This window comes from Pteronotus mesoamericanus, unplaced genomic scaffold (genome assembly GCF_021234165.1).
Source record: "Pteronotus mesoamericanus isolate MK-2021 breed Mesoamerican mustached bat unplaced genomic scaffold, CSHL_Meso_final contig_130, whole genome shotgun sequence".
In the NCBI taxonomy this organism is placed as follows: domain Eukaryota; kingdom Metazoa; phylum Chordata; class Mammalia; order Chiroptera; family Mormoopidae; genus Pteronotus; species Pteronotus mesoamericanus.
Genome location: NW_026555060.1, coordinates 15,462,351 through 15,483,518, shown reverse-complemented (window position 1 = coordinate 15,483,518; position 21,168 = coordinate 15,462,351). Strand labels below are relative to the sequence as shown.

General features: G+C 40.0%; 1 protein-coding gene across 19 annotated transcripts in view; it reads left to right on the top strand.

Moving 5' to 3' along the window:
- KIAA1217 (KIAA1217 ortholog) overlaps nucleotides 1-21,168 on the top strand; it is a 426,467-nt gene that overhangs the window by 249,886 nt on the left and 155,413 nt on the right. For 10 of the 19 annotated variants that reach the window (XR_008530796.1, XM_054592699.1, XM_054592660.1 and 7 more), the window contains one exon: nucleotides 14,250-14,330. The exons of 8 other annotated variants lie outside the window; for them this stretch is intronic. Coding sequence is in view for 9 of the 11 variants with exons in the window: in XM_054592699.1 (XP_054448674.1) it covers nucleotides 14,250-14,330 (81 nt within the window). In the remaining 2 variants the exon portion in view is untranslated. Of the gene's footprint in view, nucleotides 1-14,246; nucleotides 14,331-21,168 lie in introns of those variants that run through there. One more of the 19 variants, XM_054592681.1, reaches the window with a different exon arrangement.

Here is a 21,168-nt window from a genome sequence, read left to right as displayed (position 1 = left end):
ACGGTATGATTATTCTTCTGAAAGGGTTATCAATAAACGTATTTCTAAAATAGCAGTTATTCTACTGCATTCCAATATTCACGCAATAGAATCAACTAATTTTACATCTGTACATTAAATGATAAAAATTTAATTGAAAATAAGTTATAAATGAAAACAAAAACCTTAATAAATCCTAACATTTATCCAGTTAAGAAGTGAAAAATGTAATTCCATTAAAGTTTGTTTGACTTACATGCATCTTTTCTGGAACATACCTGCTGTGTGACCTGATGTACACAAATAGCTGGAAATGTGTAAGTGCGTGCCCATTTCTATTGTTCGCGGATACAGTGGCTTTAGAGTAGTGTATCGAGCGTAGTGTAGCAGAAGGACACAATTATGCGCTCTTTGTGTATACTCACAGCAGGTGTTTCTTTTCATTTTTATTCTGTATTTATGGTATAAGAGATCTTTTAAAATTTATTGTATTTTTTTGTAATAGTTACTTAAGGGGAAATTATTCATGTTTTAAATTAAAAATTACATCTTGGGGGAAAAGAAATAATGTATACATATCAGGAAAGCCACTTCCTGTATATCCCATACGATCTTTCAAAAATGGAAACCAGAAAAAGTTGAGAGTAGATCTCAAGAATAAGCAGGTTAAATTTTCATACCTGTTTCCTGAGCAGTGAGTTCAGTGAAAAGCAATGACTTTGGGGAGAAACATGGGGTCCTAGCAAAGAGCAGGTGTTGCTCTGAGCAAGCTACTATTCTGATAGTGTAGACATATGTGTGCAAAGTGAGCTGGGATCTAACGTTTTCATAGGAGGTTACTTTGATTATCAATGGATGCATGTTAAGGTAGAGATTTTATGAAGAATACATAACCTTGGTCATTTGAAAGAAAAAAAAGTGACTGCCAGAACCAGCCAGCGTGTACTATAGAAAGCAACTCCACTCACCGAGGGATCCCCTAATCTGTGTGTATTCTAGCAAGATTTGTGAAGAGAGGCTGGAGAATGAGCAAAAGGAAAAAGTTTATTGAGCATAGGCTCTGTGCGAGGCATGGGCGTTATCTCCTCACTGAAAGTCTGGATCATCTACAGGGCAATACTCCCATTTTACAGATAAGAAGACTGAGGCTCAGTCAGCCTAAATAATTTGGTAGACAGTATACCTAGGACAGGCTGACTTCAAGCCTGTGCCTTCTACTCCTGGCCAGCTTGTTCTATCAGACACACTTATATGGAGCCTCCTTCATATAATCTTATATATGACCATGGATAACATATAACCTCTCTTACCTTCTTGGCTTTGGGTGTTGAAATTGTAAATGCTGGGATGTGCATGCCAGTATTTGAAAGCCATTAAAGAAAATGAGTCACCTGCTGGATGTATTGAACTTCTTTGTATGAGGAGAGCTGCACTGAGAAATAAAGTACCAAATGATTTTTCTTCTTAAAAAGAATTGAATCTCTCTCCGGAGTGGAGATTGTTGGCAAGTTGATATGCAATCATGGTCAGCAGGAAAGGAATTTAAGCAATAATGAAAAGCGTGTGTACTTGGAATGCTTTTAGCCCCAGAGCTGAAGAGCAGGCCTTTGGGTGCTAAAAAGAGGTAGATTTGGGGCATGAAAAAATTCTGGCCCTGGAAGAAGAGACAGGTAACCAAAAATGAGGAGATTAGAAACAGGCATAATAAGACATTACTCTTCAACTTTGGATAAGGTGGAATAAATTGCTTTTGTTTCACCCACTACACCCACAAATAATTTTTTCTAAGAAAGAAGAAAATATTTTTGAGGTAACTCATCACCTTTTGGCTGTAGGCCCTGAAGCCTCAAAAGTTGAAAGTAACTTTATATGCTGCAGATGCTTCCTGGTTTTAAAACTGTGACCTGACTCCCAAATAATGATGACATCAGTGCTGAAGGATAATGTTCTTCCATGTCATGTAATTCCAGTAGGCCATGGGGTAGTCTGTACGAAAGTTAGGGGCAGGGAAAACAGTCTGATTTATACTGTGAACTAACCAAAGGAGGGTTATTTGGTGTAACTTCTCTTGTATGGGAAGATGTTTTTTATTGTGTTTTAGTTCTAAGATCATTGTAGATAAAAACCTATCTTGCCTGTTTGTATTTTTGAAAGACGTCTATGTTGATTACATACTTTTGAGGTGTTTTCATGATCAGTTTGGGCTCCCCAAGTCATGAGAGTGATAAAGAACTGCCTTTCACAGAAGAATCATGGAAACTCTGTTTCCGTTTAATTATTTATTTCTTGACATCTCTAGAGAGACACATAAACTCTTTTTACCCATTGCATATTCATTAGTAGCTGACCTTGAAATAAGATATGTAATTCTTCTGTATGGTGCTAGTGACTCTCAGCTTTATTCTTATTAGGTAATAGGATCATAAAAACTTAATAAAACATATTGTGCCCAAAGCCTGCCCACCTACATTCATTGGAGCTTGCTGGCAGGAGCCAGGCATTTCAAATATTGCTCTTTGTAAAAGTGGGTATCTGGCTCTTAAGTAAATTTTTGGAATCTAACTCTTCAACAACTTCTCTTTGGTTCCCTTTCTTGCCCTCTAAGGGCCTTTCTTTTCTCCCCTGCCCTGGGCTTCCTTCTTTTCTAGAGCTGCAGCCAGTCTCTGTGGCCATACTCCTCACAGCAGAATCCAAGGCCAGCCTTCATTCATGTTTTCATTTGGTCGTCGACAGTGTGGGTGGCTGTCACTCTCGTGGTTCCCCATGGCTGGCAGATGAGAGACACTAAAAGTCTCAATCACAGCCTGCACCTGTTGCCCATTGTAAAGCGGAGAGGTTCGTCCTGTAGGAGAGCGGAAGCTAGAGAGCCAGTGAGAACAGGAGACTTTTCTCCACCTCCTGTCTAGGTAGAACTCATGAAAAACAATGAAGTAAGGAATAGTTGCTTTTGCAAGTTATTTCTGGACCCCCTTTACAACATCCCATCAAAATCTCCTCTCAAGAAAGGCTCTGTTAAACTTACTGACACTGAATCTAACTGCCTGGTAAGGCTGCTGTTGTATCTCTCCCAGTGGCGTCTGCACTGATCATTATGGTCCCCAGGGCACCACCATTCCAGCTGAATATGTATTCTTTTTTTTTATGCCAACCAATGAAATGTTCTATTTCAACCGTCCTCTTCTCTGGATTGTAAAGCTCTTCAGTTACACATCAAAGTCAGCCTTATATTGAGAAGGTCAGTGTCAAACGAGGAGTAGAGGGAGAGTCAAGGTTATTCTTGCTTGGCAATCTGGCCTTGAGTGAGTTACTGTTCCCAGAGGCAAAGGAACTGTTGTCCTTTAGCTGATGATATGCAAGTAGATTTATTAGCATTATGCAGGAAGTAGAAGGTCATCATGAAACTTGGTAAATCGTGAGAGGGGCCAGGGGATCAAGCAGAGGGAGATTCCATATAAGACATACTTGACTAAGAATTGAAAAATGATTGAGCAAATAGTTTGAGAATTATGTTTAACCTTCTCAACTTCATCCTAAACCTTCATGTCTGGGGGTGCAAACCAAAGGAGGGAGTGTGGCTTTGCGGTGGGGGATGGCGGTGGAGCCTGACCGCTTTCCTGCGGGCTCTCTGAGGAGTGCTGGAGGGGGAGTGGTGCTCAGGCTTCCCTTAGGGCTCCGTGAGGACCCTGCGTGTCTACACTTCAGCCTCACACCCACAGCAGCCTCCCGTGGCTTCCTGGCAGAGGAAGAGGGGAGAGAGGCGTTTCATGCAGGATGTATGCAGGCCAACAAGGCACTCATCTAAGTGATATGGCTCCATCTACTCCCTAACTGAGGTCCCCCTACCCCTCACTGCACCCCAAAGCTGCTAACCCAGACTTCCTTTAGAGGAGGGAAAAGAAAGCCATTTCACCCCATAGTGTTAACAGTCCAGTGTGGTGCCTGCCTGATGTTCTAAGAAAACAGGAGATGAGGCAACCCAAGCAGATGGTCCAGACACAAGTGCCTTGAAATAATAGTGGTGCTGCAACTTCCATTTGGTACAATCCAACCAACCAAGCACACACAAAAAAACACCTTTTCAATAACAGTGTATTTTGTTTGTGAGTAACAATTTCTGTGCTTCTTTCTCTCTCAAGCATATTTCTTAGTAGATTTCTTCCATTGAATACTTGCAGCTTATTTCTGTGTTTTGAAGGAATGAGTGGCAAGGAAGTTCTCGATTAACTTTTTGTGCCCTTCTCTGGGAAGAGAAGTTGCTACTATTCTTAAACGTGCTTCTGAAAGCCTTTCAGTGGCACCACCCAGAGCCCTGATGATCTTTTGTGAACTGTAGTTGCCCCCCAGCTCCAAACGTTCCACATTTATGATGATAAACAGGAGCCATAAACGGGACTTCTAGTTTTGCTAAAGGGCTATTTTCTCTCCCCTTCTCACTCTCTCAGCTTTTCCGTGTAGGGCCAGAGGCTGTTTGTGTTCTCACAGACTGCCTTCCACTTTTTGCTCCCGCTATTTCCAGACAATTAGCAAAGTCTGTTCAGAGATGAATTGTTATGTGCATCCTATTTTAATGCATTGTAATTAGAGGTACACATGTTAAACTTCTCCAAGAACTACTAGAATCCAAACTTCTATTCTAAAATATTGAAATCTTTACCTGTTTTATGAACAAAAGATTAGACTGGGTATTAAAAAATGGTAACTAATAGTATTCACTCAGCTAGGAGAATGTATGAACTCTGCTACAGTAATTTCGAAATCATGCTAAAGAGCTATCACTCTTTTTTCTTTCCTTTTATTCCTTCAGAGATTATTTTCCTTAATTGCAATTTTAAAAACACTAATTTGTCATTAGAGCCCCAGTTATGTTGTATTAATTAGAGTGACGATGTTTGATCATCACAGATTTGCCATTGATGATGGCCCATGTTTTCTTTGTTTGTTTAAATAACATCAGTAAGTCTTTGAGTTTAAGAAAGGACATCACTCTCTTATTTGGTTCCTATTAGCAGTGAAATGGGATTGTCAAAGATAGTGTTTGTATAAGAAGACATTTTCCCCCCAATACAGCGTATCAGCTTTTACAATAATTTTTAACCCCCAAATACTATGGCTATTTCTGGAGATAAATATGCTAAAACTGGAAAATGAGGCTGGGTTCCAGCCTGGAACCCTCTTCTCCTCCTCTCTATTAAAATTGTTACCTTTAGTTGTGGCTCAAATATGAAGAAGGCTGCTTCTTAAAGTGAGACCTGGTGGGAACATGGCGAAGCAAGTGTTAACTAGCACCTGTTATTCCACCAGGAAGCTAATTCCCTTGTAGCAGCTTACCAACAGGCAGCTATTGGAGCAAGGATGGACTGTATTACAAAGCCTTTGTAATAATGAAGGAGAAATAGAAACCTGGGTTTTGGAAGCTCTTTTTTTCTTGAGGGTTTTTGAGTATTTTTGTTTAACTTGAGTTTAATGTTCCAGAGAAGACGGATTTTGTTGAAAATTGAAGAGAAACTCTACCCAACAGAAATTCCATATCAGATGGAAAATTTTCTCCTTTCAAGAAGGTATGAGAGCAGCCAAGAATCACTGAAGCAAGGGGGAACTGGGGCGACAGGTTGGAATGCTCTCCTTGGAGCCCTGAGCAGGGGCGGAGGGAAGTCCACAGCTTGCCTGGGGAGGCTGATGTGAGGGGTGGCGAGCTTGCTAGCTGACTCCCAGAGTAGGCCCAGCGGCCTGGAGCACATACCTGAACTCTTCAGATCCAACAAAATAGTAGATGGTCAAGAGGTAAACCCTCAAATCAAGCCAAGGCTCCCCCCAAACTAATACCTCCTTCCAGCCTTTCATTCATTCTAGTCGTTCCAGTCTGAGCAGGGGAGATATTCCTGCCTTCCTGGTTCTTACGTATTGGGGGATTGGAGGGAGACAAAAAACAAACAAGTAAGCAAAAGATCTAGTGTGTTGGTTGGTATTAAATGCTATGCAAGAATAATAAGACTAATCAAGGAACTGGTCATCCGATGTTCATAGGCTGCGCCTGGTTGGAGCAGTTCTTAGAATTTCTGTCACCCTTGTGAGAGATTACCTGGGTTAACTCTTCCTACATGTTTTATAAAACACTGGGCAGGGACAGTTCCCAGTCAGCTTAACGTGCATTTCCCTCTTTGTTAAGCGAGAATGTGGAGGCTCAGGATAGAGCTCTGAGATCTCTTAGTGAGATTTCAGTCATCTTATAAATGCTTGTATAACTAGATAGCCAGTGCATTTGTTTATCTTAATGCCACCTTTTATTTGCATGGATCTAACTTTTTCAAGTCTCTCATAGATCTATTGTATTATTTTAGTCTCATACTCCATGTGGTAGGAAGGGTGCATATTGAAACAGTACTGAAGATAAATGAACAGGGTTAATATTACAATATTTAACAGTTTCTGTGGTCAGGGCTGCCCACCCTGAAGGCCCAGTGCTCATGAACAGTGGTGTGGTGCTGGGAGAGCTGGCTGAATGGCCACCTTGCATACCACAGGTTTACTTCTTCACTTTGCCATCTGTGTTTGCAGGTAAAGTGATAGAAATAATTGTGTAATCCTGTTACCTTATTACTTTGAAAGCCAGCACTCTGTTGTATGCAAAAGTAGACAAAGTATATTTGCTTTTTCAAAAAAAAAAAAAAAAATCAGACCCCTTACCTCCACTTGACTCATGAGAACACAGGAACAGAGGGGTTCAGACACTTCACTCAGCCACATACTGGCGCAAGATCTGTGGCAGTCCTAATATTTATTGCGCTTTTATTAAGCAATAAACTGTGTTATTGTAATATGCGTAGCATATTAATTGGTTTAGCGTTTTTCATAAGTCATATCATTTCATACAATAAGCTGTAATGTAAACAACACTATTACTACATTTATTATCTTATTGATGGGGAAACTGCATGTGAAACATGACCAAGGCAGCGTTTCCAAGGTAATGTGTTCACGGACACTGTGTTGAAATCGGGGCTCAAGCCCAAATCTGTCTCTTTCTGAAAGTTATACCTCCCAATCACCATCCTAAATTCACTATAAGATTACTTAGGATTCCGAGGAAATTAGAACTTATTCCGATTTTTGCCCTGAACTCTTTGTTCGATATTGCAGTTTTTTTTGTTTGTTTCTTACCCTAGAGAGATCCTCAGACCTGATCCTATATTTTAATATTATTATTATTATATCATTTATAAAGTCTCACAAACATACCTAATTTTATTCCATCTGTACTATTTTGAACACGTTTAGAAATGAAATTATATTACAATTGGGTTGCTCAATGGAGAACCTTCTTTTTACCCCTAATAAGCTGAAATTGCTTTGGTCCTCAAGTTACTGATAAAATTGTGTGTCTTTAGGATAGAAGTAATTCTATGACTATTTTCTCATTCACTTTTGTTGTGTTCTTTAGCTTTGTGTCACAGGAGCTACTAATTTTTGTTTCTTAGATGGCAATTTTATTAAATCTATTAGACTTACAGAAATCAATGCTCTTCCTTTATCATTGGCATTACTACACAGGTGGTGTATGTAGCTTTTCGCAGATTGGTTACCTACTGTCAAAGTGGGTGTGTACAGGGGACTCTGAGGCGTATTAAAGACAATTGACTCAGAGCAATCAATGTGGAGTGTGTCCTATTTCCTAAATTTGGGATTTCAGCTGCTTCCCTCCCACATGCTAGATTGTACAGGGTGAAGCAAAAGTAGGTTTACAGTTACTCATATGGAAAGTAATACAATAATTAATAAATAATAATAAAATAAACTGTTTCCTGTACTCACAACTGTAAACTTACTTTTGCCACACCCTGTTGTTGTGTTTGCTGAGTTCAAGGCGCCCCCTGGTGGTGCAACTAATATATAATCAAAATGAGAAAAAAATAATGGCAAAATTTCAAGTATAAAGGGGCTCTGAATCTAGATATGATTTTCTTATCCCATTTGTAGGGCTCTCAAATAGATAAAGTCTTGTTCTCTCCTTTTGTTTTAAAGTCATCTGTAGCTATTTATATAATATTCTGGTAAAACAAGCTTAAATAATTTGATATCAAACCCTAGGTGACTTTTCAAAATAATTTATTTTTTTATGACAAAAGTAATACATGTATATTCTAGAAATGTTAGAAATGTATAAAAGAATCATTTATAATCTCATGGCCCATGGATTAACATTTTTGTGTATATCTTTCTTTTTTTCTATAAATATAGACTGAAAGAAAAGCATGCTCTTTTATCTAACATGATTTTTTTCTACTTAATTATAAGTGTGAATTTTATTCTGCATTGTTACACAGTCAGCTCCTTCATTGTTAGTGGTTGTTTGTTTTGATACGTTCCATTGTGTACATCCTTGTGGATTATTGTAGGTTATTTTTTTAAAGTTAATTGCTAGAAATAGAATGGCTGAATCAAAAGGGTGTGCAGAATTTTAAGGCATTTGATATTTATCACTTGGTTATTTGTTAAAGTAAAGCATTTTTGAGAATACGATTTTTTTAAAGCTTGTGATTCCTAACATTTGCATTCCCAGTCTGCGCCAACGATTGTACATTGTGTTTTACATGCCTGACTCTCATTTAATCCTCACAACCTTGTGAAGTAAATACTGTTATTGTCCCTGCTTTACAGGGAAGGAAAGTCAGGTTTAAAAAATTAAATAGTTGTATGGGACTTCAAAAACAGGGAGATGGTAGGTTTTATAGAATTTGATAAAAATAACGCTTTGCATTCCTTGAATCTTGAACTAAGTGGAAATTAATACTGACAGTTCTTCAGTAAAATGTAGAACAAGGAAGTTGACAGTGTCAACTAGTGGTCATTGGCACTAATTCAAACGTCAACGGGAATCCCCATTTCAGGGTGCAATGAAGAAGGAAACTAGTGAGAACAGTTCAACTGCAATATAGCATGGCTCTGAAAACAGCACTAACATGGAACAGCTCAGTAGAGCTATAGCACAGCTGTGAATCTTCATGACAATGAGGATGCTTCAATGGGGTGTCTTTAGCCAAGAAAGGCAACCTTCAATCTTGGGTGGAAAATGCTATCGGCCACTACAGAGCTGGCTTATATAGACAGAAGTTCCCGTCCCTGGTCCCTGATTGGTCAGAATAGAGCCGCTCTGATTGGTCAGAGCTGCACAGCTCCAATTGGATGGAGAAAGTCTCAGTCCTGTTGGTAGGTATAGGACTTCAGGAACTCCTTTTTAAGGGCTGGCTCAGATGGCAGAAACGCAGTGCGTGCAGGCAGTTCAGTGCAGAGGCTTCTCTGTGAAATGAAGTTTGGGTAAGAGGCCCCTGTGCAGTAATGGTTGCTAAGCTTCTGTTGCTTGTTTGCTTGTTTGTTTTTGAAACCAGTTAGCTACCAGAAGCCCTTTCTACTATCTTTATTGCTGTTGTAGTTGTGCACAGCAGTAACAGAGGAGGAAAAGGAAATAAATTTGGAAACATGAATAAAAGTCTCAGCTACTGCTCTGTCAATTAAATCTTCATGTTACAAGAAGAAATGCTGGACAACTCAATGATTATTGTGTAATTACAAACTTAAGGGACTCCTGACATAGACCTGATTTCACTAGATACTGTGATTTTTTTTCATGAATGTATTTTCTTTAGCCACGATTGGTCTTGAACCATGTTACATTGCTCCCAAGTAGACACAAGTTGACTAGAAGTAAAATGGTATTGGAAAACCTTCAGTTTGTGAACAAAACTGAAACTTTTGGTGAGTTTTTAAATTTTAGCAATCTCCACCATTCCTTAAAGTTTATCTCTCATTGTTGCTTTGATACTCTTTTTTGTATTATATTTTATAATATAATTATATTTATAATATAATATAATGTAATGTATAATGTAATTATACTATATAGTGTATTATAATGTATAATATGTATATTTTATGATTATTTTTATATTATATATTTTGTATTTATTATATAATTGTCTTTATTATACAAAGCTCAGGAATGGATGTAGCAAAAGAAAAATAGATTTACTGTTATAAAGACTTTTTGTTTACTATTGCTTCTCTCCACAACATCTGTGTATTAGGTATTTGCCCCATATTTGCTGTTTCTGATCAGCTCTTCTCAGTCTCATCAGCATTGCCTTTATTCTTAGGAAAGAAATTTGTGAACCCCTCTTGCTTCCTGCCTCACTTAGCCTTTCGAAGAAATCTCAAGTAACCTTCAGTATAACCACAGCTTCTGTAGTTCCTCTTTGCCATTTTCCTCTTATGATACTCATTGGATTTATTAAGAGTCTTTGAAATAATCAAAGTGTCCTTCTGTTTAATTTTCATTATGTCATTATTATTTTTGATGCTCCAGTTGTTCCCCTGAGGTGGTGAGTCTTGCATTTTTCCTTAATCTTGATGTAACCTTTTTATATTGATAAAGTACTTAGTTGTCATTCTAATTCTCTGAAGCGACTCAGAGATACTGAGCTCCTTTTCCACCTACTCTTAATTTTTTTAGGAGCAAATTTCTATTTTATAGTCAAGTTCATAAATCAGGCTTCTAAGTTCTACACACTTGATTTAACAAGAGTATGTGAGTGGCCTAAGAAAATCCAGTTTTTGTTCTCTGCTATCTTACTCTAGAGCTTAAAACCTATAGGGCTCAAAACATTTTCCACGCAGATGAAGCCTGCTGAGAAGTGGAAAGGTCCTCTGGGAGTTTAATTTTGTAATCATGAGAGAATTTATCTGTCATTATAGAGGCGAACGCTCCAGTGGCCTCGGGTTCTGGAGCTTTCTCTCCCTTGCATCTTCTGAGAAGGACCTCCCGTCTCTCTCTGGCACCCCTGGGTCCTTCCTGCTCTGCATCTGGTTCCTGCTTCTGTTTCCTTGACTTCGGTTAGTGAAGACCAGAAAAGACACAAACGACAGAGTTGAGATTTGCTCCAGAGTTTGAAACCTTTGATCACTTGTATGTTTTTCTTGCCCTACTTTCTTAAATCTTAGATGTAGATGATTGTCGCCTAAGCTACTTTAGTGACTGTCCTTGTCCCCTCAGACCAGGTATTCTATTCTGTGGCAGGTCCCTCAGCTGCACGCTGCCTGAAGAGAGAGGTCGGGGTCTTGTTGTCAGCAGGGCTGGTCCCCTCCACTCACTCCTGTTCTCTGCACCTCTGTGCTGGGCTGTGGCTCTCCTGGGTTCTCTGCCCTCAACCACTTCAGTCCCCATCTCCTTGTCACAGAAACCCCGTGATGTTTCTCTACCCTTCTATCCCCTTTTCTGTCCATAGCAGCTCTTCAAATCTATCAGCCTGTTTTTATCTTGCACTTTCATTTATCATGTACCTATACAGGGCTTTTATTATTTGTACTGTACTTTGGAATATTTCTTTTATAGTTGATGCAGCCTGTAAACTTTGGGGAAGGAGAAACAGAGGGCTCTACAGCAACTTTCACCTTTCTCGGGAGACTATATTCACCTTGAAAACAGATTTTCTTTTTTTTTATTCTCATCCAAAGCATTCTCACTGATTTTAGAGAGAGGGGAAGGGCAGGGAGGAAGGGAGAGAAACATCAGTGTGACAGAGAAATATTGATCATTTGCCTTTCACACACGCCCAGACTGGGACCAACCCCGCAACCTAGGTATGTGTCCTGACCCAGAATTGAACCCACAACCTTTTGGTGTATGGAGTAATGCTCCAGCCATCTGAGCCACTCCAGCCAGGGCAAAAAAGAGCTTTTCGGAGGTCAGTCTAGCTAGTAGTTCTTCTAATAATATCACTTCCCTTTTCTCTTAAAAGTCCCTTTGAGTTCTTTTCCTTTTTTAACCTCTAAGTGCATTCTAATTAGAATATTTTAAAACAATTCTTGTCCAGAGACCTGTCTTTGGGCTTTTTGTCTTTTGGATATAGCCATTTTTGTTCAGAATTTTTTTTTTCTCATAGATATTTGTGCCTACATGGGAGGCTAGGTTCTAAATAATATAAAATTATTTAGAAATATACACACATTACATATGTACATGTGTACATTAGTGACATGGATCATGGATATTATGTACTGTATGTTGTGTATTATGTGCAATTTTTGCCCAAATTTTTGAGGGAAAAATAAGGATGTGCATTATATATGGGTGGTACTAATTCCTTATCTATATAAATTTTTTATTCTTTTATTTATGCTCATGCATTAAAAGTGTAACTCTAGAAAGCAACAACGATATCCATACACAAAATTATATCCTGGAATACAATCATTGGTTTTGTTTCTAAATATAAATAAATAATTGAATTTAAAAATTAAAACAAAAGATTTTTTTTTTCTGAAAGTTTGGGCCAAAAACATGGGTGTGTGCACTATACAAGGGAGCACATCATATAGAGCAAAACACAGTAATTCAATTCAGAAGGTATTTAAAGGATTTGCATTTATTGATTATCCTTACAGATACACACACACTTCATTTTATTGTTCTTTGCTTTATTGTGCTTCACCAATATTGTGTTTTGCGCAAATTTGTGACAACCCTGTGTTTTTTAGTATTTACATTTTAGTGTTAGCATTTTTACCAATAAAGTACTTTCTAATTAAGGTATTATATTTTTAGACATAATGTTATTGAATACAATATTGTTTAACATAACTCTTTTATGCACTGAGAAACCAAAAAAATTGTGTGACTTACTTTATTGCAATATTTGCTTTATCGTGGTGGTCTGGAACCAAACTTGTAATATCTCTGAGGTCTGCCTGTGTGTCTATAGGCATGTGGTATAATATATGAAGGGAGCTGCCAAGCCATGACACTTCATTGGCTGTTTTATTTTTCTCTCTTTCTTTTTAACTGTGGGAAAATATACATGACATAAAATTTAGCATTTTAACAATTTTTAAGTGTACATAGTTCATTAGTGTTAAGTACATTTACCTTGTTGTACAGCCAATCTCTAGAACTCTTTTCCTTTCACTGAATTGAAACTCTATATACATTAAACAACAACTTCCCATTCTCTTATACCCCTAGCTCCTGGCAACCATCATGCTACTTCCTGTCACTGTGAATTGACTTCCCTAGGTAACTCACATGAGTGGACTCATACAGTATTTGTCTTTTTTTAAAAGATTTTATTTCTTTATTTTTAGAGAGGGGACAGGAGGGAGAGAAGGAGAGAAACATCAATGAGTGGTTGCCTCTCAACGCACCTCCTAGTGGGGACCTGGCCAGCAGCCCAAGCATGTGCCTTAGATTGGGAATTGAACCAGCGACCCTTTGCTTTGAAGGCTGGCACTCTATCCACTGAACCACACCAGCCAGGGCCCTTTTTATAAAATTTATTTTTTGACTGCTTATTGCACTCCATTGTATGTGTATATCACATTTGTTTATCTTATCTGTTGAGTTGCTTCCACCTTTTGGCTATTGGGAGTGTTGTTGCTATGAACATGGATGCATAAATATCTCCTTGAGATCCTGTTTTCATTTCTCATTGGCTGATTTTGGATGCAAGAGTGAGTCATTTTTCTTGCATGAGGATTGTAGAAATTTTCATTTTTTTAAAACGCCAAAATATTTTCCAACCATGTTTTTTTAAAAAAAATAAAGTTGCCATGAGTTAGTCTGTGGATCAACAAAAATTGAAGTATTTAAATATTGGCACAGTAAACTTGGTAAATTGATGACAAACTCCAGAATCAACCTGAAGGTTCAGATGTGAGACTCCTTTCCCTGAATTCTAATTCTGATCTCTGTTCCTGTAAGTATTCACATTGGATCTAATCATGAAATCAATCTTCTCCTCCCGCGTGGCAAAGCACAGACACATATCACTGGCATTCGCAGGCCTGCCTTTGTAGAACAGGCCAATGGCCGCTGTCCCGGTGGCCAGTGCCAATCAAGCTGGCAGGTGGGGCTCACCACCAGACTGTGTGAGGCCTGGGATTTCATTCTGGGTCTGGTAATTCCCCTGCAGCCTTGGGACAACTTCAGGACAGTAGGCCGATCAAGTGACATGTTCTCAAATGACAAGGTGAATTTAGATGGATTTGTGGCAGGATATGTTAGGAAAAACTCATTGTCAGTCTGGGCTTTAGCATTTCTAAGCCGTAGAGATGCAATTGTCACCATTCTTTCTTTTTTTGGAGAGGAGAGGAATCAGCTGTGCTACATTTTCATCAGGAACAAATAGAGAGCCCGTTTGGTCAACCTGTTCTTTTTCTCATGTTTTCACCCTCTCTCTTTTCTCTCTCTCCCTCTCTTTTTTTCTCTTTCTCCTGATACACAGGCTTTGCAGTGCATGCTGATCTCTCTACAGGCAGAACTTGACATTCAAAGGTACTTGATGAAAATTGAATCATCTCAGCGAGTTAGTACTCTACCTTTTCTTTTTTCTGCATTGAGTTGCACCTCACCTCCTGCCTTTTTACTCAGCTGCGTGTGGCATTCTAATCAGTGTCAGCCACTAAACAGAGAGCCTGTACTTTGCCCAGTCTGCCCGAGCCCTGATTTAAACCTCTCAAAAGCAAAATGCTTGCAGCATTCTGAAATGTGAAAAAAAATATTTTTAATTGTGACAGTTATTATTAAAATGAACACTAATTGCATGCTTGCTTTGAAATATTTTGTTTGTTTTCCACAAGTTGAGTTGTGGAATCAGCAGTAATGCCACAGCAAGTCAGAGGTCTGAGCACAATCGTCTGAAAAGTGGGACTCTTTAACAAGAGACTCTGTCCTCACCGGCTTAATTGAGGCAGCACAGTTGTGGGAGTAAAGCGGAAACCAGCATCATTTTAACTTAGAGCTCTTATGGCTCTTCCTTTGCTCAGCTCCAGTACCTTCAATTCCGGGTCCAGTTCATGTTACTGACACACATTTTAATAATATGCATGACGGGAACAGACACATTAATATGGAACTTACTATGTGCCAAGCACTGTTTTAAGTGCTTTATGAGCATTAATTTCTCATAGCAACCCCAGGGGTTAGGCGTGCTATGGTCTCTGTTTTACACTGAGGAAACTGAGGACAGAGAAGTTAAGCAACTTGCCCATGACCACAGAGCCGGTAAGTAACAGAATTTGGATTTGACTCTAGACACTCTAGCCCCATATTTTTTCAACATATTATTTATTTCCTCAAAATCCTCAATGTTCTCTGTGTCATCATAGGTCAGTTTAAGATGTTAAAACAGGAATGCAGTGGGAAGAGTTTTCAATACTTAGATACCTGGCTTGGTATTGGATATCCGTGCCAACTCACCCTGCGGCACATAGCTACCCACATCCTTTTTTTGTCCCCTAAACATGGGCTGTTTATTATCTCCTGATCAGACACAGGGCAGAACCGCTCGGTCTGTACCGTGAGGGTCCTGCCATTGGGCTTGTGTACAAAGGTGACCTCCTTCCCACTCAGTCAGTCTTCAGTGACCACTTTACCTTCCCTTTCTTACTGATCAGTCTCTTGTTTTTTTAGGGTTTAGGGTAACAAACTCAAATTAGAAAACCCCTTCCCCCAAAAAATAGACATAGAGGTAAGAGCTGAGCTAGACGAAATACAGAGATTCAGTCATACACTGCGCTGTCTGAGTGCAGGTGGGTCTGTTAGCTTTCTCTTCTCCCCATGATCCTTACTTGTTTTCACATTTCCATAATTCTTGCAAAATAGAAGTATCTTTACGATGACCTTACACACACAGTGTGCACTGAGTAGAAATGCAGAAAAACAAAAGAAGCCATGGTGCACTCTTCTGTCCAGCTGTATCCACTGGCATCCGTTCTTCCTTTCTGCTGTCAGAACAGGGATTTGACGTCATGCTGTGGGATTTCCCATCATAAGAAATACACAGTCTGGGGTCTCTCTCTTTATTACTTTCTTATGCTTAAAACAAATGACTTCCCAGTGCTGACTTTTGTTATTTTTTGACAATACATTTGATAGAAAATTTGGCAGTAAATAATGAGGTACTGGAGAATGTTTTCAAGGGTTTTTTTTTTTTTTTTTTTTTTTTTTTTTGCGCTTGCATGCAAGTTACAATTATTATGTATTATTTTGTTAATGCCTAGTATTTTTATTTTATATTTATTGAGAGAAAATTTTAACTTACTTTCACATAAACACTTACCAAATCACTCGTGTTTTTCTATAATATAAGGAGAATAAAATGGTGAAGTTGTTCCTAATACTGGAATATGATTTAGGCTTGAGGAAGAAGTAGAATGAAAGTTAAGGGTGGAAACGGAAGGGGTTCTTCTTCCCCTCATGAAGGAGCAGCTAACTCTCAGAGCCTCTGAGCATGTCAAATGCTCTGTTTGGAGTTGGAAGTAACCATTTATGCACTTCACAAGTCCAAGAAAAAGGCAAGGTAGACACAGTGAGGGATTGGTTGGTATCCTCTCCTCTCACACAAGACCCCACAAGCCATGGGGCCCCCACCTCAAGTAAAGTAGGGAACAGAGCCATCCAGAACCACCCTGCAGGGAGTGGTGGTATGACATAAAGGGGGGTAAATGTCAATTTTTGGTTGACAGATCTCTGTGCATTTTTTCAGTTACCTCTCACCACAACTATTCAAGTAAACATTCTGATTTCTTTCATAAAAGTGAGAACATTCAGAATTAAGCTTTTATGTGGGGCTACACTGCCAGCGCATGTCAGAATTGGAGTCCGCATTTCGTGAGAATAGTGTGACCCAAAGAGTAAAGTTCTTGCATTCTAAATCTTATCCTCCTTTTCTTCCCTCCAAATCCTGGTATTCTGTCCTCTAGCAGGACTAGAGGGAAAAAAGAACCCTTAGCCTGACAAACTGTCAGAACTTTCGCAAGGTGATTTTTCATTGTAAAAGTATTCCAGTGAAATTGGGAGGGAAGTTGGTTGTGTGATGTATGTTTGGAAACATGAGTTAGAAAATAACAACAAACTCTATTCCCAAGCTGCCTGCAGAGGGTCTGGCCACCAGCACCTGAAGGCTTGGTGGCCTCAGGCACTAAGTATCCCCTCTGACCAGCTCCCTGTGACCTTCTTCATTGTGGGGGTAGTGAGGACATCTTCAGATCTCCCACAACAAGCTGAAGGGGGTGCCCTCTGTTATCAGAGAAAACCTCTTTGGTTTCACAACAAGGCCATTAAGCTCTTGGGGTACCACCCCCTGGGCCTGGGTCCCCACTGTTCTCTCCAGCAAGAACTGAAGCCAGGGCTGCAGGGATGAGCTTAATAATGGCTTTTGTCAGGAGGCCTTCAAAGGTGCATATTTTGCGCTACTTGGTATGTTGGTTGTATTTGACTTGAAATTTCAAAGCCTGCAAGCAGGTCCCTTTCCTTTCATCGTTGTAATAACAGCAATCCTCACAGACACCTTTTATCCTGAAGGCTTTTAAGTACATTCCTGGCTCTCTGAATGGCAAAGGCATCTGCTGCTTTGCTCGGGCCTCTCCAATGAGCACTGTGGGAGCCAAAGCCTGGGAAACTGTTCCTTTGTTTACAATGCACACCTTCTTGTTTCAAAAATAAATAGACTGATTGAGTCAAGGCAGCTGGCCATTAAGAGACATCCACCCAAAGGTGGATAAACTAACAATCGAGAGCCCGAGGAAACGAATTTGTGAATATGGCAAGCTGGGGTTGGCTTGAACATTAAATTGAGTTTTAGCTTTTCCAACATGCATGATATTTTAAACACTTCTCATTACGGGACAAAGTATGGTAATACTTATTACTCTTCCCTGAGACAAAATTATTTTCCAGTGTCATATTCTAAAAGAAACATGGTTTGCTCATGCCTTCATGAAAGGGACATTGATGTAATGACATAACAGGTCGACAAGAAAATAGCAGTATTCTTCTTATGCTCTTTCGTTTGTTCTTTCAAGAAGAAAACACAACACTAAATAATAATTGCAGGGGAAGGGATCAGCCAAAGAACATAGATGCATAACCCATGGACACAGGCAACAGGGTGGTGATGGCCAGGGGAAAGGGGGGCGGGAGTTAGGTGGAGGTGGGCAAAGGGGGCTAAATGGGGGCATCTGTAATAGTGTAAATAATAAAAATAAATAAGAATTAAACAATAATAATACTTGCAGGAACATGTCTCTGAAAGGGATGGGGGGCTGAGTTAACGAGATTCGTATTTGGAACTTGCTGATACTGTAACTTTCTGGCTCGACAGAAGGATGCTAAATAGAGATGATGGTGAGCTAGGCCTTCTTTTTCTTCTTTAAATCGCCTGTATCTTACAGTGGCTTCAGAGGAAAGTCAGAGAGCAGCCAAATTCGTGTTGGTATTTCAGAAGCAAGTTTATGTCACGGTATCGGTAGGATGACGAGTGGGCGGGCAGGTAGCAGGTTAGGTTGCCATCTGATTCTGGACGTGGCAGAGGCTGCCCGCCTGCGGTCCTGGTGAGCAGCCCACGCCCCGTCTTCAGGGCAGCAGGCGTTAGCTGCTCCTCCAGGCACCACCAACCCTCTTAAAGGGAAAATAAGGAGAATCATACCATCTACACATTATGAAGGGGTTAAAAATTTGGAAATATTCAAGGGATTATAGAAAATGGTTAAAATCCCAAGTTTTCCTGGACCGAAATTTAAGGACCTAGCTGTAATGCTGCCAGAACTGTGGATTGAGAGTCTGTCTTTTTAAAAGGTGATGTTATCTGCATGTCCAAAATTTATTTGATGGCTTTTGGCTCTCTTAATTTTTGAAATTAGAAGTCCATACAATTTTGGATTCTTGCAAAATTTTGTATGGCATGGAAATAAAACTGGGTCTCTGTGCCCATGTTTTCCCCACAAATTTGTGTCCTCATTTCAGGGATCTTCTCTAAGGAGAAGTCCTTTTACTGGAAGCTAGTCATCCAGAATGCACAGGAAAAGACAGGAATAGCATGAGTAACTTCAGGTCACTTTAGACAAGAATCCTCTGGATTCTCAGTGTTTTGTGAAAGATACACAGTTTCTTTCCCTTCCCCTGATCTTCCTTTCCCTTAATCTATTCTTTAAAAATGTCAGGCCTACTCAGTAATTCTCTTATTTACTGAAGAGATATATTCTCATTTTGGAGAAATAAATAAAAGAGCATATTGCTCAAAATATTGTCGTAAAAAGAAAACTAATGCCAATATTTGGTGTTACTTCCCTTGCTTGTTGTTAAAAAGAAAATCCTTAAAAACACCTTGATTGCGACTGCATAGTATGACCACGTTGTAATTTGTTAACCAGCCTTCTATGTTGTTTCTTCACTTATTTATTTATTCTGTTAATGATATAATATGTACAGATTTTCTCCCTGACATTCTAGTACAGGGAGACTTTTCTGACTTTTCTTAATTTTGGCAAATATAATCAAACGGGCTTGCATCACTTTGAGTCATAAAGAATCCTAGGGAGCACGTCTAGCCCCGTAAAACTGGATAAGGCCCCTGAGTCTCCTGGGACTCACCGCAAATGGCTTCCCATGCAGTCTATTTGCAGGTGGGCTTGTGGGGCTCCCTGAGATGCCCCCTGAGCTCAGGTACCCAGTTTCAGCCACTCGAAACATGCCACACATCTTTCTAGTTAGGGCTTCTCCTTGTCAATGGAATCCAGCTCTCCAGAATTTGAGGGATGCCATCATCATCAACCCCAGCACCACTGAAAGTAGCATCCTCTTCCCGCCCACCTGGCAGCCTCCCTCCCCTCCCATTCTAGAGGGCAACTCCAGGTTCGTTTTCCTAATGCCTTTATTTTCTAAGCCCAGTCTGACGAGAAGGTCTTCAGGGGGGCCTCTGTAGCACAGACACTGTTAACAGCCCTACCCCCGGGAGGAACTTGGAACACAAAGACTTGGCAGTTTTCCCAGGAGCTTGGGGAGAAGCGTAGCTATTCCATAATTTTTTTGTCTGTGGCTGACAACTACAAGGACAAGATAAATTAAGAATATCTCAGAAGATTAATCTGACACACAAATAACATGAAAGAGTATATGTGCAGCGTGGCGCCACTTTAAATAATGAGCAAGCATCCTTTTTTGCACAGAGGTGTCCATGTCATTCACTCCTTGGCACGTGTAGGAGGAGGCTTTGCCCAGCGACAGTGGGTGGGCAGAGGGGTCCTGCTTGGCCCGCTTGGCTCAGTGCAGTGCCTGCCTCGCCGCGTGGATGCCTGTGGCCGGCTCTAGACAGGAAGGCAATGGGCAGTGACTACTACAGTTTTGATCTGATAATGAAGTAGTAGACACGGTGAAGGAAATGTGGAAACAAAAGACACAGTTGTACTTTGCTCAGCTGCTGAATCGTCTGATTTTATTCCAGACCAAACATCTTTCTGTTTTCACAGGTGAAAATCATGAAAAATGTCTGGGTACTCTTTTAGTGGAAGGAGGGAGGAAGGGGTTGAAATATTACCCTTGAAGAAACAGGGTTTAAACTGAGTTTATCAAGGATAATTCATCAAAATAAATCTTAGAGAAAAGGCTTTCCCTTTGTTCAAGTTGGAGAAGGGAAATATGAATTTTCAGAGCAAATTTAACATAGACAAGATGTCTGAGAACCTCAGAGATACACACCTGGAAGCTGGCATTAAGGTGGGGATTTGTGTAGTATGTCCTGGCATTGTCAGTCCCAGAAGTTCCCTGTCAACCTGGCATATGTCCACCAACTGCCCACAAGAAGTACCCAGATAACACCCTAAACACTCAATGGCGTGCGTTTATCATAATAGCAGGACCCTTGCAGGGGTGCCCAACCTGCGGCCCATGGGCCACATGCAGCCCAGGATGGCTATGAACGCGGCTCAACACAAAATTGTAAATTAAACTGTTATGAGATTTTTTTTTGATTACATGTTGCAATGTATTTAATGTGTGGCCTAAGATAACTCGTCTTCTTCAGTGTGGCCCAGAGACACCAAAATGTTGGGCACTCCTGCTTAGTGCTTGCACCAAGTTTTCTCTTGAAAACAAAAGCTGATTTCTTCTCCCCTAAATCTCTAGAGCCAGGTCCATCCCAAAGTTTCATACGTGTGCTTCAACTAGGGTTATCTCTTACGTTTGTATTGCAGCTCTCACATCTACCTGTCAGTTCTAGAACCATGGATATCCTCCATCTGTTCCCCAGATGGGTCCCCAGCCTGAGTCTGGCACTGAGGAGATACTGGCTCGGGTCGTGCTTTGCTTGGTCATCAGCCTCAGAAGTTGTGGGAAGTAGCCAAAGAGCCATGCGAAGCCCCAGGCCC